General features: G+C 38.1%; 1 protein-coding gene across 4 annotated transcripts in view; it reads right to left on the bottom strand.

The window, feature by feature from the left end:
* Window positions 1-1,202: 1,202 nt before the first annotated feature.
* The window catches only part of FGD4 (FYVE, RhoGEF and PH domain containing 4), a 231,223-nt gene continuing 214,382 nt past the window's right edge, over window positions 1,203-18,043 (bottom strand). For 3 of the 4 annotated variants that reach the window (XM_059682520.1, XM_059682523.1, XM_059682522.1), the window contains 6 exons: window positions 16,139-16,169; window positions 15,539-15,631; window positions 15,120-15,245; window positions 11,671-11,811; window positions 8,830-8,970; window positions 1,203-7,405 (listed from right to left, as the gene is read on the bottom strand). In XM_059682520.1, coding sequence (XP_059538503.1) covers window positions 7,163-7,405; window positions 8,830-8,970; window positions 11,671-11,811; window positions 15,120-15,245; window positions 15,539-15,631; window positions 16,139-16,169 — 775 coding nt within the window. In that variant the 3' untranslated portion in view covers window positions 1,203-7,162. The remainder of the gene's footprint in view (window positions 7,406-8,829; window positions 8,971-11,670; window positions 11,812-15,119; window positions 15,246-15,538; window positions 15,632-16,138; window positions 16,170-18,043) is intronic. The other variant, XM_059682521.1, reaches the window with a different exon arrangement.

Here is an 18,043-nt window from a genome sequence, read left to right as displayed (position 1 = left end):
TGTGAAAAATACCATAACTGGACTATGTGGTGCCGTCTTAACCTCAGAGCATTTCCTTTACTGAGACAAAACCACCTGGCTTTGTTTTTACTGAAAGGCAGGACCCAAACAATGCGTGAATCACTTCCTCTGGAAGAGAGTAAACTGCAGACCAAGTGCCCATCATCTAACCCCAGGTCAGGTCCACTCCGACCCACTTCCTCAGGACGTGTGTTTCGGCGCCACTGGCTTTTTCTGGAGCAGGGACCAGCTGCCTCTGATTTCCTCCCAGTCCAGGTGTGGTGGTGGTGATGCTGGTGAGAGTGGGTTGAGATTGTTTTTTTTAAAAGCAAGACTCCATCATGCAAAGATTGACTAAGGTTTTCACCATTATGATTTGAGGAAATCCTTGACTATGTTTTTAAACCCTTAATTAGGAATCTGGCTTTGTTTATGAAAACAACTTAGCTACAGAAAATGTCGCTTTCTTTTCCTCTCAACCACTATTCCAAAAGTCTGTACCCACAACATTTTTCCTTTTATAGAACCTAGTTTTTACAGTCAGTACTTTATGGAGTGCCTACTATGTGCCAGGCACTATGATGAGAATGGGGACATCAGTGATCAAAACAGATAAAAATCCTTACCTTTATGGAGCTTATGTTTTAGTAAGTGTAGACAAACAATAAAAACAAACATAAAAATAGGTAATTATTTGTTACAAGATTATGAGTGCTATGGGGGGAAAAAAATAAGATTAAGGATGAATGGGAGTGTTATGTTGGAATCTAAGATGCCAGGCCTGGTCAAGTGAGATTGCGGTGGTGAGATTTGAGCAAAGACTTTAAATTGGCAAAGGTGTCAACCACGCAGATATCTGGGGAAGGAGCATTGCAAGAAGAGGGAACGGACAGTAGCGTGTGTGTTCTAAGGCTGGAGTGTAGTGGGCTTGGTTAAAGAAAAGCAAGGACACATATGGTGCAGGGTGGAGGTGGGGGAGATATATAGGGTCTAGTGAAGCTGCTCAAAGGATGTTGGCTTTTATTCTGGGTGAAATGAGGAGCCTAAGGGACTAGGGTAAAGAAGCAACATGATCTGATTTGTGTTTTAACAGACTCCCCTGGCTGCATATCTGACAGTGGTGGGAGGGAGAAGAACCAACCAAAATTTGTGTGAACTGAAGATATATAATCCTAGGTGAAATAACATCTAAGTCTTTAGAATTCATTTAAGGATGTATTTATTTACAAGATACAAATGTTTAATATTTAAGAGGAATTAAAGTGCTTAATTTTACAATGTTTCTGATTCCCCACCTTTGTGACCAAATATACATATGTTACACAATATATACACTATCTGCATTCATATTTACATTCACATAGCTAGAAAAGAAAAATTACCTTTATGTATACTTTTTCACATTTGAGTTAACTCTAAAATTCTGATAACATACCTTTTCAAACTGATCAGTCAACAATTCAAAACCAGATCACACTTACTCAAAAATATCAGTCAACTGTCACTCACAAAATGAAATGCTAGTTTGGTAAAATAAAAACAGAAGATAGTTTTATATACAGACATGATTGCTAATGGAGACCCTCCCCCCCACCCCCCCAAGTGATACATTCCAACATCCATATAATGCTTAACATATAATGCAATTCAGTTATCATAATGGTCCCTACAGATTATTATGCCTCTCCCCCAAAACTACATATATATCACTCTATGTATTTGGTATTCACTTATTAAAATATGCTACAATGAGATTTCTTGAATTAATTTTCACTAAATCTACCTAATCTCACTAATTCAATCTACAATGAATTTTAGAAAGGGATAACCATTGGGTAACTCAGTAACCCCAACAAGTTAAAAATGATCTTGTCGAGGCATGTGCTATTTCGTCTCAAATCACAGAAAAGACACTATATTCTGCCAAATGTTCAGTCCAGAAGTAAAAGACCAGGATGGACTTTAAAGGGATATTTCTTTCTACTTCAGTAAACAGCACTAAAAATGGCCCAATAGAATAAATTTATTTCTTTTATAGCCTAAAGGAAAAAGAAAGTAATGATATAGAGGTCAAGGTGAAAGTCTGGGGTGCAATAAATCCCATCAATATGCAATTATGTAAATTTATATTTTATATACCTTCTGCAGTGTATTTTTCTCTTATCTTAACACATATTGCTCTGATCTGGAGACCAGCAGCCTCTTTCTGCTGCCCACCTCTCTGCTCATTCCTGCTTGCTTCAGTTCCTAATTTTATTTCTCTCTACTATAGCAGTAAAAAAAGCAAAGTTTTCATCTCATGACATGGATACGGGCATAAATAAGAATGAACTATACTAAAAATTCATGGGAGTAATTTATGTTAAAATATTTAAACTAAAAAGAACAGTTTCTATAAAAATTTTGTTCCTATAAAAAAACAGAATTGGAAATCAATAATATTTTTACATATATACATATACTCAGAAATTCACAGAAAGAGTTTTAAAAGTAGATCTAGTGGTTTTTATATATTTTCCAAATCTGGAGAATCTATAGTAGAGAGGAATATGAAAATAAAAGTAATTTGATTCAACTAAAACTGGATGAGAATAAGGAAATAACATGGTCCACTACGGATATCAATCCAGTCCTGAGAATCAGAACTAGTTAGCCACAGTTTTTATATTAATACATTCTTGAAGAATACAGAATCTTAACAATGAAAACATTAAGACATTCTTGTCTTTTGAATTAATTTTAGCTTATAAATACCATGTGCTTAGACCCGCTCACACAAACATCACGTGATGTAGGAAATTTTAATTAATCTTCTCTATTAGAGCAAAGGTAACTACAAAAACAAAAACAAGAAAACATGAAGAAGACCTTGTTCCCTAGAAGTTTATTTGCTCCTATTGGTGCCTTTTCCTGGGGATGGATCCAGCCCAGAAAGATCATTATCAGAGCTACCACAGACAATATACTCAGAGTAAGAATGTAAGGCTTTGAATAGAACCAGAATTGAGATCTAAAATTTAAAGGAATTTAAAGACCCTGTTCCACAGAGTAGACAAAAAGAAGTAAACCGCAATTGTAAACTCGAAGAAGTATGTTTGATTTAAGGTTTTTAGAAGGCATTAATGAATCCTTAATAACCCTGAAGTACTATGAAGTTGTTGTTTTTTTGTAATATACTGAGGACTACAGCAAATATTCTTTAAAAAAAAAATCCAATGTTTGTCTATAGATGGGGACAGGGCACATTTAAAAAACTAGTTCTTAAAAAGTTAAAAAATGGTGTATTTAAAAAAATGGGGGTAGGTCACCCAGTGAAGATAAGTACACCAAGGGTATGTTATTAAACTTCATGAAAAATGAGATGTTGCTTGATAAAGTAGTGCAGATGTGCTTTGTTTCATTATCCATACCCATTGCAGAAGTAAAATGGTTTTGATAGTTATTTGAATCCAAAGAATAATGCCCACTCCCCCCAACCCCGACTCCCAAGCACACACACTTTCTCTTTTCTATACCAGGCAATGAGTTACATGATCATTTCTAGAAGTGAATTCTCTTCTAGAATGTGGTTAGGGGCATTCATGTTAAGATTTCAGTATAAAAACATACCCTGAAGAGTTTTATTGCTTGCATACATGACAGCATGATAGATGCCATTATTACAAAAGTGGCTGGTGGCAGTTTTCATTGTTGAGTCCCACTTAAACCCTGGAGATCAGTCTGCACTACATTTCATACTTAAATATCCTAAATGGTAGAATTTCAATAAAGCAAAATTTAAGTTTAAAAAATTGGAATGTTTTATAATGAACAGAAGTTTTTAGCAAAGAAATATTTTTTAACTTTAAAGAAAAGATGAGTTGGAAAGCACCAACTTAGAGAAAACAAATTGTAAGACCTACACGATGGGATGCTGGCTTTAATAGGAAAGCAACCAATTACCTTCTTAGGTTCAATCCTTCCTGACTGCTCATGTGTCTCAGAAAGCAAAAGACGTAAGTTATTCTTGTAACCAATCATACTTTGAGGTCTTTTGGTTTAGTTGAGTGCTTACTAAATGGCTGACTAAGCTTATTCCTTTGCCTTTCTCCAAATAAAAGCATTAGTGATTATTTAACCAAAAACAGGTAAGGCTGCTTCATTGCTTCTCTTTGTGCTTGGCTACAGAACAAGGGGTGGGAGTGAAATTGGTAACTGGATAATTAAAAGTTCTCTTCTTACAATAATATTTCTTTTTTTTATCAAATTAAAGATAATATTAAGAGCATGATAATAAACAGTGTCTTCATGAATATTCTTTCAATAATCTAAATTAAATAACATAGATATGTATTGAGCCAAAATTTGTCCACGACTTCCACTCCAGAAGAACTCACTGAAAGGGAAAGTGTAGTCTTCCTGCTGCTCAAAACAGTTTTCAAAATAATCTGGCCAACAGATCTTCTAATTGGCCCTTATATTTCCATTGTTCTATCCACATTTACAAAAGTCACCTTCCCCTGGTAATCATTCCATATTTTTATTGCTTCTCTCTTCCTGAGATTAAGAAAACCAAAAGCATCATCTATAGCTATAGTTTAACCTTCTCAATAACCACCCATGAATACACATGTTGTGTACACACACACACACACACACACACACACACACACACGGCAACTAGAAAAGAGAAGCAATATAAAATATTTTTAAGTCTGCCCCTGATTTACTAGGAACAAGTTACCTTTTATCTTTTTTTGGCTCCAAGTATTTGGTTTAATGTAAATGATCATGGTTGGTATTCCTTTCATGGAAGAAGGCAACCCAATCATGTCAGCCATAATTAGTTTATCTGCTCCTTCACAGAAAAATAAATGTTTCACATTTTCTTAAGAGGGCCTAAATAGATGAGTGAAAATCTCCAAGTCTGAGCAAATCTATTCTACATTTAAGGTGTAATCCGCAGGCCTAGCTGGTTTGGCTTGGTGGATAGAGCTCAGCCTGCAGACAGGGGCTTGATCCCCAGTGCGGGAGGGAGGGTGCAGGAGGCAGCCATTCAATGATTCTCTCTCATTATTAATGTTTCTATCTCTCTCTCCCTCTCCCTTCTCTGAAATCAATAATAATATACATATTTTTCAAAAAGGTGTAATCCCCAAAGGCAGAGGATAGTGAGGTCATTCTTGTGGATCTCTAGACGATGCATTAAATGTGATAACATTTGAGGCATAACAGGGTAAAAACAACAACAACAACAAAAAACCCAAAAGCAAAAAACAAAAAAACAGATCTAGTTAGAGAAAAGGGTTAAGTTAAATAGCCAGCTTAATGTGAGATTTTAATCATAATTACAATATAATGAAGAGCAGCCTTAGTCACAAGGAATTATATTTTGTCTACTATGATTCCTCAGAAAGATAAACGAGAAAGGAATGCTCAGGCTCTCTTCAATTATCTTGTACCTCCCCAAAACCTACCATTAAAACATTGCTTTTCAATACTGTGCCCCCCGCCCCCATTCTTTACTGAGGAGGTTTAAAGAATTGAACATAAACTTCCTTTAATATCTATCCAGCCCTCTCAAACATAGGTTATCACTTGTGAATTTTGTATTATATCTGACAAAGGAACAGGCCGACACAGATATCTTGAGTATCTATATATATAAAAGCCTAATATGCTAATTATCCCTCCGACTGTTCAACTGGTCACTATGATGCGCACTGACCACCAGGGGCAGACACTCTGACCGGTAGACGCTTGCTGCTGGGTTTCTGCCGATCGGGACTGGGTGAGACAGGCCGGATATACCCTGGAGCCCTTCCACTGTCCCTTCCCAGCCCCTATTGTGCACCAGTGGGGTCCCTTGGCCTGGCCTGCGCTGTCTCGAAATCCGGGACCCCTCAGGGGATGTCAGAGAGCTGTTTCTGCCTGATCCCGCCTCTAGTTAATTATATAGTCCTCATTTAACCATGCTCAACAGTCTTAGAGAAAAAAAAAACAGTACAGGAAATGCAGTTTCCTGATGTCCCAATTCTGCTTAAGGTCAGGTATTTTGCACAATCCAGGTTTGTGAAGATTTTTGTATATACTGATATTAACTGTTGTACAATTAGAGGATCATAAAATGAAAAACAACCGGTATGATTTTGACCATTCTGGTGACCAAAATGCACTTTATCTGAGTAAGCAAGACTGAAGCATTAATTAAACCCTCACCTTATATTTAAATAGAAATTATTAGCACCTTCAAAGAGAGGCACTGTTTTAAATAGGCACAGAACCAAAAAAAAATAGTACTTTCAAAATACGGTTGGAATTCACTAATATATCCCATGCCACATAAATTACTGCTTTTTCTTATAAAAATATCAATACCTTTAGATGTCAATCAGTTAAACGTATATCACCAAAAACATTAAGTTTAGAACATGTCCAATTCCAAGATAAAACATGCTTTATATTTTAAAAATAAATTAGAGACAAATATGAACCTAAAGCTGAAGAGAAAGGCATGTATAGTATATAGATATATTCATATTTAATACTATATATACATAATTGCTATATACGTAAGATATTTTATTTTTAGGAGTATTTCTACAAAAACAAATATCTTTTCTTAATAAGTCGAAAGTTTGAACACCAACAACCTGTCCTTTTTCTGTTTTAAAAGGACATACATTATTTATGCAGCTTGAGCTTTATACACTAAATTAAATAAGTTAACACAACAGCCTAAACTGTCCTTGTAATTCTTCTAACCATGGATCTATTTTGGCAACATGGAGGTATATCTTTCAAACTGTTACAAGTCTTACATGTGAAAGGGAAGACATTAAAATAATTCTTAAGTGAAAGTGGCCTATTCTAACCTGATAGTGACATAATCAATTGATACCGTTTTCTCCAAGACAAAAGTACATAGTCAAGAAATAGCTCATTAAAAAAATGCTCCATTTTTCACATTATTTCCAAAAGTTATCGGTAGAATGGCTCTCCACATTAATTTCACCAGAGTACACAAACATAGGAAAAATAGTCCCCTACCAGATACATTTATGAGCCTATACTTCTCAACATAAAGTGCTAAGAGATGCGTAAGGAGAACTGGGAATGTCTTGAGCGGTGAATCTTGAGACCCCCACACTGTGGTTGGTCCTGGAGTTCAGCATTCTGATTTTTATTTAGGTTCAGGGTTATCGTCCAAGGTAGCTGAATGGTTGTTAGGACCATCAGGTGTCTCACCTGTGACAGCTAGAAGGATGATTTTCAGCCACTTCTGTTTCAGTTCCTCACTGTCTGCAGCAAAGCTGTGCACAGACTTGGACTGGGTCAGTTTGAAACTGTGAGGCAGGTCTGCACTCCTTGGCATATCATCCACAAGATAGCCCAGGAGTGGAATGGTGGCCTGGGCTCTGACATCCTAAAGAAAAAAAAAATAATACATAGGAGTGTGACATGTGTGAGCATGCTATACAAGTCCCTTCATGATGTGTTCGCATGCTCTACAAGCCCCTACTAAAACCTCTTTTCCTACGACTATTCCATACAGACTTGCACTGTGAAGTCTCCATGGACAGAGTTGGTGAACCAGGAATAGCACAGTGCCTGTCCATGAGGTCACTGTTAATACTGACTGCATGAATTAAGGAATGAGAGTGGACACCTAACTCAGCTAGGATTCATTGACCCAATACCTCCTCTGGGTAAGAGCCTCCCCAGCTCTTCGTTCAGTGAAAAAGGGAAGAAAAGAATACTTATCTTATTGTATAAAACCAGCAAATGTTAATGACTCATTACCAAACAGTTTTACTTGGTGTTTCATTCATTAATGAATCAATTTATTTATGGGCAGGAAAAAGTTATAGGAAAAACCACAAAATAGAATAGAACATATACCTTGGCATTTTAAGTCTATTTCTAAAAAAAAAAAACAAAAAAAAAACCCACACACAAGTTTTACTAGTCTTTAATTTAGATATAGGCTAAAATACAATAGGTACATTGAAAAGTTTATGTATTTCCAGGTGAATGCACAATTGGTATACATGCCCTGTTTTTTTAAGCATTATATACTCCATAGTACCTGGTGCTGCTCTGGTTAGAAGGTAAATCTGCATGTCTGTTGTTCCCACAGATTTATCTCAGATCCAAGCACAGACAGTTCTCAAACAACTGTTACTGGATAATGTTAATCTAAGCTTGATTTACATTTTTCTTCCTCTCAATTTCTTTCTCTTTCAGGTATTCCTGTATTCAAGGTGGGTGGAGGGAAAGCTTGCCTGTTACTTCCTATCATTAAAAAGGCTCCCGCCGAAACCGGTTTGGCTCAGTGGATAGAGCGTCGGCCTGCGGACTGTAAGGTCCCAGGTTCGATTCTGGTCAAGGGCATGTACCTGGGTTGCGGGCACTTCCTCAGTGGGAGATGTGCAGGAGGCAGCTGATCGATGTTTCTCTCTCATCGATCTTTCTAACTCTCTATCTCTCTCCCTTCCTATCTGTAAAAAATCAATAAAATATATTTTAAAAAATAAAAATAAAAAGGCTCCCTCTCCTTCCTGCTTCTTCCTCTATTCACCCCCTTCTCCCAATGTCCTTTCAACTCACCTTTTTTTCAAGCCCATAGAATAGGAATGAGAGACGGGGAGAAAGGATCCATGGGGTGGAGAAATTATTGGTTATAAAGGAATCCACCAGTTTAAGTAAACTTGAATTTGTTATTATTTTTTCCAATTATAATGAAACTGAACTTTCTTGTTCCATAGAGGGGTTCTGAGTTCACTGTCTAATTGCCTCCCCCGCCATCCGCGTGACCTCTTTCCCTTCAGTCAGATGTAGTTCAGATACCTGCGGGGCACCGTACATGTACAGCACAAGAGGGTCTTGTTTGGGGATCACACACCAAGCTTTCTGCCAAGGTTTTGACTTCTCCATATACTGAAGAAAGCTGCACACCACACTATTTCCAGATACTTCTGCTGATTCAGTCTAGAAAAATATAATGGAGTGAGAGTGAGTGAGTGAGATTGAACACAAAACGGGCCAGACAGAGAAGTAATTAAATGTAGGGCAACATTCATTAACTACAGTGTACGTATATCAAATGTCTTCTGGGATCACCCAAAAAATTCATCTGCAATTATTATTTAAATATTCATCTAGATCTATTATTAGCATGGAAAAATATCTAAGTCAATTTTAACTGTCTCTATAGCCAGACCTTGAATTTAAATGAAGTTACTAGTAAACATTTATTAATTGCTTACTATGCATGCACTTTTCTTAGCTCACTAAGAAATGTATCATTTCATTTAATCTTCACACCAACACCAGGAAGTTACAACTTTCATTATCTATAAGGTTCAGAGATGAAATAGCTTTCCCAAGATCATACATTTAGGAATTGAGATGCTGGGATTTGAGTGCAGAGGCTAAACGTTTAACCGCAACGCATACCAACTTCACGTATGTAAGAATCCATAACAAAAAGGCAAATACTGGCCAGCAATCTTTATCTTGGAATCTGAGATAATTCAAGTTGTAAAAACTTCACTAAAGCCCTGGCCGGTGTGGCTCAGTTGGTTGGGTGTCATCCCATATACTGAAAGGTTGATGGTTCGATTCCTGGTCAGGGCACATGCCTGGGTTGAGGGCTTAATCCCTGGTGGGAGGCATGCAGGAGGCAGCCAATTAATGTTCCTCTCCATCTCCTTTCCTTTCTCAAATAAATCAATTAAAAAAATCTTAAAAATCAATGAAAAAATAAAAATTGCATTAATGTTTGTAGAGTCATTTATAGTTTTCTGCTTTGCCTCCTAAATACATAAATCACTGGCTAAAAAGGGAACAAAACCATTTGACTAATGGTTATTACACATTATAGAAAGCATCATATCCTTAGCGTATTGTTCCTCAGTGTCAATTCAAGAGTGCTGGTTTGCCAAATGTTTGGTTACTGGTTCAAGATAAGCACAGAAAGTAAGAGTAGACACTGAAAAACTTCCATATAATTTGACTTTGTGATGATACTCAAGCACATGATTGTGTGTTTTACAAAATTACTGAGCTATCATGAGGTTTGGAAATAAAACTGGCCCTTCATCACAGATAGGGGAAGAAGTACTGGCTGGCAAACTATGGACTACCAGCCCACCATCTGGGAGCTAAGAAAGTGCTTTCAGATAAACATTTAAAATCAATTTGATAATAGGAAACACTAACTTTAGACTCCAATTAAGGGAAATATTACCTTCCCTCCTCCCTCTAAAGAATTCTATTCCTTATATCCCAGGAAACCAGAAACACCAATCAGAAAGGATATATGCACTCATATGTTCATAGCAGCACAATTCACCATAGCTAAGATCTGGAAACAGCCTAAGTGCCCATCAGTAGATGAATGGATTAGAAAACTGTGGTACATCTACACAATGGAATACTATGCTGCTGTAAAAAAGAAGGAACTCTTACCATTTGCAACGGCATGGATGGAACTGGAGAGCATTATGCTAAGTAAAATAAGCCAGTCAATGAAGGAAAAATACCACATGATCTCACTCATTCATGGATAATAGAGACCATTATAAACTTTTGAACAGTAATAGATACAGAGGCAGAACTGCCTCGAACAGATTGTCAAAATGCAGCGGGAAGGCCGGGGAAAGTTGGGGGGCAGGAGGGAGGGGTATAAGAGAGCAAGCGAAGGACTTGTATGCATGCATATATGCATAACCAATGGACATGGGATGCTGGGGGGTGGGGGAGGCCAGGGAATAGTCAAGGGTGGGAGGGGGGGGGAAGACACATATGTAATACCCTTTGTAATACTTTAAGCAATAAAAAAAATAAGAAAAAAAGAATTCCATTCTTATTACCATATTAGAAAAAAATTGTACTAAATTATTGTATTTTAAATTTTGTCAATGTAAATTTGTGAAAATTTGTTTTCTCTCTTGTTAGAGAAGTAGTAGTCTCAATTTTGCCTCTTGGCCTGCAAAAACTATAATAGTTATTCTCTGGCCCTTTACAGAACAAGTTTGTTAAGACCTTTGGTCTAGCTAGCTCATACAACACTAGTTGGCACAAAGTGAGTTTCAAATATTGCATGTATGTGTGTGTGCACATGTGTTCACATGGTTAAGTAATTGACTCCCCCAAGTTTTTTCTAGAAAACTCCCTTGAGGTTTTTACTTCATAGCTACAGCCTGAAACCCGCCCCTTAAAACAAGTGATCGCATTAATTCAGTTGCATCAGTTGCTGTTGTTAAGAACTGAGCCTGTGTCCTTAGGAGCCAATGAAGCATTTCTTTCTCACCGACCTGCCTGAAAAAAACCCCATTTTGGTCTGCCATTCAAGCGACATCTATACACCCTGGAACTCAGAGTTATATTTTAAGTTTGCAGACCTGCACTTTAATCTTAAATGAATCTTGAAGTTCATGATCTTTTTCCAGTTATCCAAAATGACCTCTGTGTACTCTCAAATGCAGAACACCAACCCTGTTCTTTCTGTATGATCCCAACATTCAGCAACACAGAACAAAAGTATGATTTGTTCACCGTTCTCAAAAATTGTTAAATACTAAGAGAAATAACAAAATGTGTTACTTGTCTTCTTCAGGGTTAAAATACAATTCTATGTCCCTCATATAAAAATCTAAAAAACACCCAACATTTACTATTTCATACCTCTAAAATCCCTTTTCGTTTCTTTTCTTCACTGTCTGCGAATCCACTTAATATTTGGTAACAGTCTTTACAAACTTTGCTCAATTTACCACCATCATACTCCAGATGAGCTTTGTAATCAGAACACTTCCAACAAACCACCTTAAATTAGAAAAGGTAACAAGGAGTCAATCATCATATTTTAAAAGTAATAAGATTTAAGCCATAAACATTTACAATGATAATAAATGAGAAAGAGCTAAATATAAAAGGCAAATTTTTATTACGCTAAGAACATTAGGATTATCATCACAATATTATAGTGCTGTTTGTAATGGGCTATGCTTGTTCATCTTTTCTTTCTGACCCTAAAGACAGGAGATCTTCAGAGGCTTAATCCAAACCCGTACTCTTCATACCTCTGGATGTTTCTTGGATATCCCGCCAAAATGCACTCATGAACTTCCTTGTCCTCAGCGCTCTCCTTCCCCCACTCCACCCTTCCCAACCTGTCCTCCTCTCCTCTGGCTCCCTGTAGTAGAAGATAGCACAGTCATTCAACCAATCATGGCAAGTCATAAACCAAGGGACATCCCTGATACCTCTCCACGGCTCACCCCAAAGAGTCATACTATGACAAAGTCCTGCCAATTTTACCTCCTAGAAAGTTTTCAATCTGTCCATTTTTCTACATTTTCCTAATCACCCGAGTCTAAGCTATCAGTATCCCCGTTTGGACTATTATAGCCTCATGATTGCTCCTTGTAGCATTCTTACTGGCCTCCAGGCTTCTGCTCTTACATCCCTCCAAGCTATTTTCCAAATAGCGCCAGATGCTCTCTTCAAAATCATAATCTGATATGTTTCTCTCTATTTAAAATCCTTCAGTCTTCCCTTTGCTGTTGGATAATGAACACACTCTTCAGTATGGCCTACAAAGTCCTCCATTATCTGCTCCTCTGACCCCCCGTATCTTTAGTGACCCTGGCTTCTACGGCCCCAAAGTGCTATGCTGCCTCCAGCCTCATCTTTGCTTCATGAGGTAACTCGTTCATCCTCCAGATGTTGACTCAAACTTCCCTTCTTTAAGGAAGACTCCTCCAACTTCCAGTACAAAGCATGTCTCTTTGCACTGTGCTACTCAAGTTCCCTGTACTCTTTTTCATGTACTGATTACAAGGTATACTCATATACTTGTGTGATTATTTATGTAATGTTTATTACCCCGACTAGGCTGCAAGCTCTATGAGATTGTTCTTATATATTTTGCTCACCAGCACACAGTAAACATTTATTGAATGCCAAGGAATGAATAACTATAATGAAAATACATATGATTTCTTAGTGAATGGTATTTTCCTTAATTACTATAGGATAATTGTTAATAAAAAAAAGCCTTCCACTTAAAAAATTTATCTTCTAGCCGAACCGGTTTGGCTCAGTGGATAGAGCGTCGGCCTGCGGACTGAAGGGCCCCAGGTTCGATTCCAGCCAAGGGCACATGCCTGGGTTGTGGGCTTGATCCCCAGTGGGGGGCGTGCAGGAGGCAGCTGATCGATTTCTCTCCTTGATGTTTCTAACTCTCTATCCCTCTCCCTTCTTCTCTGTAAAAATTCAATAAAATATATATATAAAAAAAATTATCTTCTTGCTTCTAGAAGCATATTCCCCCCCCCCCCCAATTCATAGTAAACAAACTCTAAGAAATGTAAATATTTGTAAAACTTTTGGTTTAGGTTCACAGAATGTAAAATTCATGATATAATTATAATAAAATTACTCTAGGATTCAGAATTAGACTTGTTTGTATATGTAAACTCCTATTAACTGATCTCTTTTTAAATCATATCATAGTATTTTGATGATCCACAATCAAACATTTTTGTTTGTTCACTGAACCAAATATATCAGTACCTAAAATCATTTCAAGCAAACTTGATAAATTTTAAAAAGTCTTCCCCGGGGAATGGAGGGAAATGTTTGCTATCACTTCAATTTGACTACAAAACGGTCTTGCTGAGCCAAAACTTAGAAAAAGAGGAAGAATAAATCTATAGTGTGAGGATAATCTAAAAGAGCTATTAATAAGAATATTTGCACTTAAGCACACTAATAATATACTACACTGCAATGCCTACCCTTCTACTTATTCGTTGCTTTTTAGAAGAAAGTATGTAATCTTTAACAAGGTTTACAAGGCCCTTCAAAACCTGCTGCTACCTCTCTCCAGCTTCATTTCATGCTTTGTTCCTCGTCATTCATTCCATATGAAACAACTCAATTTCTGAAAGCCTGTTATGTGCTTTCTCTGACTTGAGTTATAACCAGACACCTCTAATGGGCACCCAGCAGACCACCTTTATTTCTCTGACAGGCTCATCTTCCCTGCCCAGAGATGACTATTTCACCTTAGTCCTTTCTCAAATCTCCTCCACCTTTCTTCCTTCCCCCTTCATTTCCAGGTGATGACATTTTCTGCTACCTCGATGAAAAGATACATAGTACCAGACCTAAATTCCCTCATTTCCCACCAGCAAATTAAAAAATCCCACATTTACAGCCATCTGTTTTGTTTTCCTTTCTATTACCATGGAGTGAAGTTCCCCTCTCCCCATCAAAAGCCTGAACTTCCACTTATGCTAACAAGTTCTATCTAGTCCAGCCGTGGGCAAACTACGGCCCGCGAATCTGGCCCGTTTGAAATGAAAAAAACTATTGAAAAAAAAGACCGTACCCTTTTATGTAATGATGTTTACTTTGAATTTATATTAGTTCACACAAACACTCCATCCATGCTTTTGTTCCGGCCCTCCGGTCCAGTTTAAGAACCCATTGTAGCCCTCGAGTCAAAAAGTTTGCCCAACCCCTGATAGTCTCTCAAAGCCATCAACTCTTTTGGTTATCATTTCTCTACTGTTTCTTCTGCCACACTTCCCTTACTCATCACACTCCAGCACACGACCTTTGGCAGTCTCAAGAAAAGACCAAGCTCTGGCCTGCCTTGGGGCTTATAAGATACAGACTCTGCATGAACGCAAGTCCCAACTACCTTCTGTGGTTATCTCTTCCTCACCTTTTAGGCATCAGCTTACATATCAACCCCTCAGATAGATCTTCATTTTTCTAACTAAAAGTGGTTCCAAATCCTCCTTCCTTGCCATTATTCTCCATTTTAAACTTCCTGATTGCCTCCTTATTGCATCTATAGTCATTTGAAATGCTTATTTTTCCATTTACCCGACTTGGGTCTACTTTTCTCCATTAGAATGTAAGCTACATGGAGCTGGGTATCATTTTGGTTACCATTTTTCCTCCAGAACCCAGCACTGTGCTTTGTGCATACTTGTCACTAAAATAAGTTTATCTATGAAGTGCTCTACTGAATGAGTTTTGGCGCCTTTTCCAAGTTGATGATTTTACAATACTGATAGAGTTACTGGCCATCTTAATGACCAAGAAATCTCACTTACATGTCCACATGCTCGACAATGATGCCTTCTCCTTGTCAGTGCGTTGAAAGGCTCTTTGCATTTCATACACATCGTTACTTCATTATCTCGGATCCATCTTGGGGCTCTTTTCCCTAGCTCAGCAGTCTAAAAAGGGAAGAGAGATTCAATTTTAACAGAAAAGAACTGTCGTTTCCTTCCTTCCTGCCTGCCTTCCAAGCACTTTAACAACATTGCTCAAACCCTGTTCTGGTAAAGAAGTAAAAGGTTCAAAGAAGTTTAAGCAGTATAAAAAAGGCACTCACTACTACATTCATCTAAGAAGGAATGAGATTCTGTCTAATAGCCAGTTGTGAAGGAAAAAGACTAGATAACAAAATGACCAGATAGATCTTTTGTAATTGCAAAGAGCCTAAAGTTAAGAATTTAATTCAACTTACAGAAACCTCTGACTGAATGTCATTATCCTTTGCAATCGCATTTCTGAAGGTTTCATACCTCTGATGGAAAGCATCGATAGTCTCTTGAAGGGCCTAAAATATAAATAAAATTCAAAGCACACATTAAAGTATCACATGAAAATTTATTAAAATACTATATTAAGCAAATATCTATGATGGGAATCACTTTAAAAATTAAATGACCTTGCCCTGGCCTGCAAGGCTTGGTGGTTAGAGCGTTGGCCTACACACTGGAGGGTCGCAGGTTTGATTCCCAGTCAAGGGCACATACCTGGGTTGCAGGTCCGATCTTTGCCCCTGACTGGAGGCGCATGTGGTCGACAACCAACCCAGGTGTCTCTGTCATATTGATGTTTCTGTCTCTCTCCCCTTTCTCTTTCTCTCTTCCCTCTCCCGCCCCCCCTCCACTCTCTCTAGGAATCAATGGAAAAAATATCCTCACTCATTGGGTACAGATTTAAAAAAATTTAAATGACCTTGATCCGATGACTACATGTGCCCAATACAACAATATCTGCACGTTTGCATACACACACAGAGACTGCCAAAACAAAAACTAAAAATAGAAATAAGGTTTACCTTGATCCATTCTTCTTTGTCTTGTTCAGAACTAAAACAAAACAAAATTAAACTGAATGCAGAGACCATTAATGAGTTACACCTGGTGAATAAAACTATGTTTTAATGTTCTTCCAACTTTCTGGAAAACTCAGGGATGTCCAAGAAAGAGTTACAATTAAAATTAAACAGACTCTCTGGCAATTGAACAAATAAATTCTTGAACAGAGTTTTAGAGGATCTTCTTACTTTGGAACAGATAATTTTTGATGGGGAGAGATAAGTTTACCTTTTACAATAGAATGCCCTGACATTAAGTTTAACAACCATCATCTAGTTATAGACATTAGGCACTGGATATACAAGTAATCTTCAATTCACCTTTATAAAAACACATGGGGCCTTTAAAGGCTATGGGCCACAGCCCACCTTAAGAAAGATTATAATTAGCTTTGAGAATCTAAAATATCTTTGTAAGGTTTTAGGGAACTATTTAACACTAGTGCCCTGGTGCATGGATTTGTGCACATTGAAAGGAAATTAATTAGAAGGTGGCCAGCAGGGCGGGACTGGGTGAGATGGGCCGGACACGCCCTGGAGCCAACCTCCCGAGGTCCTTCCCCAGCGGCTACACGTGGGGTGGTGCTGAGGCTCGAATAGCATCTGCAGAGTGAGCGGGGTCCCTCCAGCAGGTGGGGTCCCTCAGCCTGGCCTGCGGGGATTAGGCTGAAACGGGCTCTCCGACATCCCCCAAAAGGTCCTGGATTTCGAGAGGGCGGTTCTTGGGTGACACACCCAGAAATCAGGCTCCCTCCTCTCTGGTTCCAAGGTGCGTCACCTGAGAACCACCACTGCCAAGTCACCGCAGCTCGGCAGCTCCTGCATCGAGTGTCTGCCCCCTGGCGGTCATAGCTACTGGTCGGATGGTTGCTTAGCTTTTTATATATATAGATTCCCCTTGATGAACAATTTAATTTTATTCTGCTAGAAGGCTTCAGGCAATACCATACCTAATCAATTACAGATAAAAGCAAAACAAACAGTTTAAATGCCCGTAGGAAGGAAGTTGCACAGATTAATGGACCCCAATATTTAATAACGTTTTACTGAGACAAATTTCCCTTGACTGTAATGAAATCCTCTGATTTTCCTGTTGAGGCCAATTTTTTTTTTTTTGAGGCCAATTTTCTTAATTCTATTCTCTCATGCAGATAGCTTACAGAGCTGGTTGTTGTCATATAACTATCTTAGAACAAACCCCGTTAGTAGACTCTGGACTAAGATCTCCAAAGAGTGGGCTCTGTTTGCGTGTGTTGGGTAGGTGAGGGCTAAGGTTGAGTTCCGCTTTAATGTCACATGCCTTGGTCCCACAGGGATCACACATGCATAGGTTTGCTCCTATGACACTGTCCATCCTTCCAGTACATTTATTTTTGAGTACCACAATGTCCCAAGAATGCTGCTGGAATCTGTACCTATAAAATGAAAGATTCTGCTTATTGTTCACCTGGGGATCCTTGGTTGGTGGGAGGTGTGGTGTGATATCAATCTTTCCCCTCAAAAAGATTCTCCCTATTGTTGTGCCCTGCCCCCACCGAATCAGCTCTAGGACCCTGAGAGCATCCCTGCATGCTTGCTGCTTTTAGCTTTTTAAATGCTAAGGAGCTTGACAAGTCTTCAATCCTTTGTTTAGTTTACTCACCAGTATATTTTTATATCCATTCAGCAACCAAAAACCATTAAATAAAAACTACAGAAACTAAGAATACTTTATATTCTTTTGAACATGGAAGGGTACACAGAGTATAAGAGGTCAGTGTTCAGGCTGACTCATTTAGCAAGAAAAGCAGAGCCCCTTTTCTCCCCCCTCAAGTGGCTTCAGAAGAAAATTCTCTTGAAATATCTCTAAATACATACCCAATTCTG

The sequence above is a fragment of the Myotis daubentonii genome, chromosome 2 (genome assembly GCF_963259705.1).
Source record: "Myotis daubentonii chromosome 2, mMyoDau2.1, whole genome shotgun sequence".
NCBI classification, from domain to species: Eukaryota; Metazoa; Chordata; class Mammalia; order Chiroptera; family Vespertilionidae; genus Myotis; species Myotis daubentonii.
The sequence above is the reverse complement of the archived record's forward strand: the minus strand, read 5'-3'. Positions and strand labels throughout refer to the sequence as shown.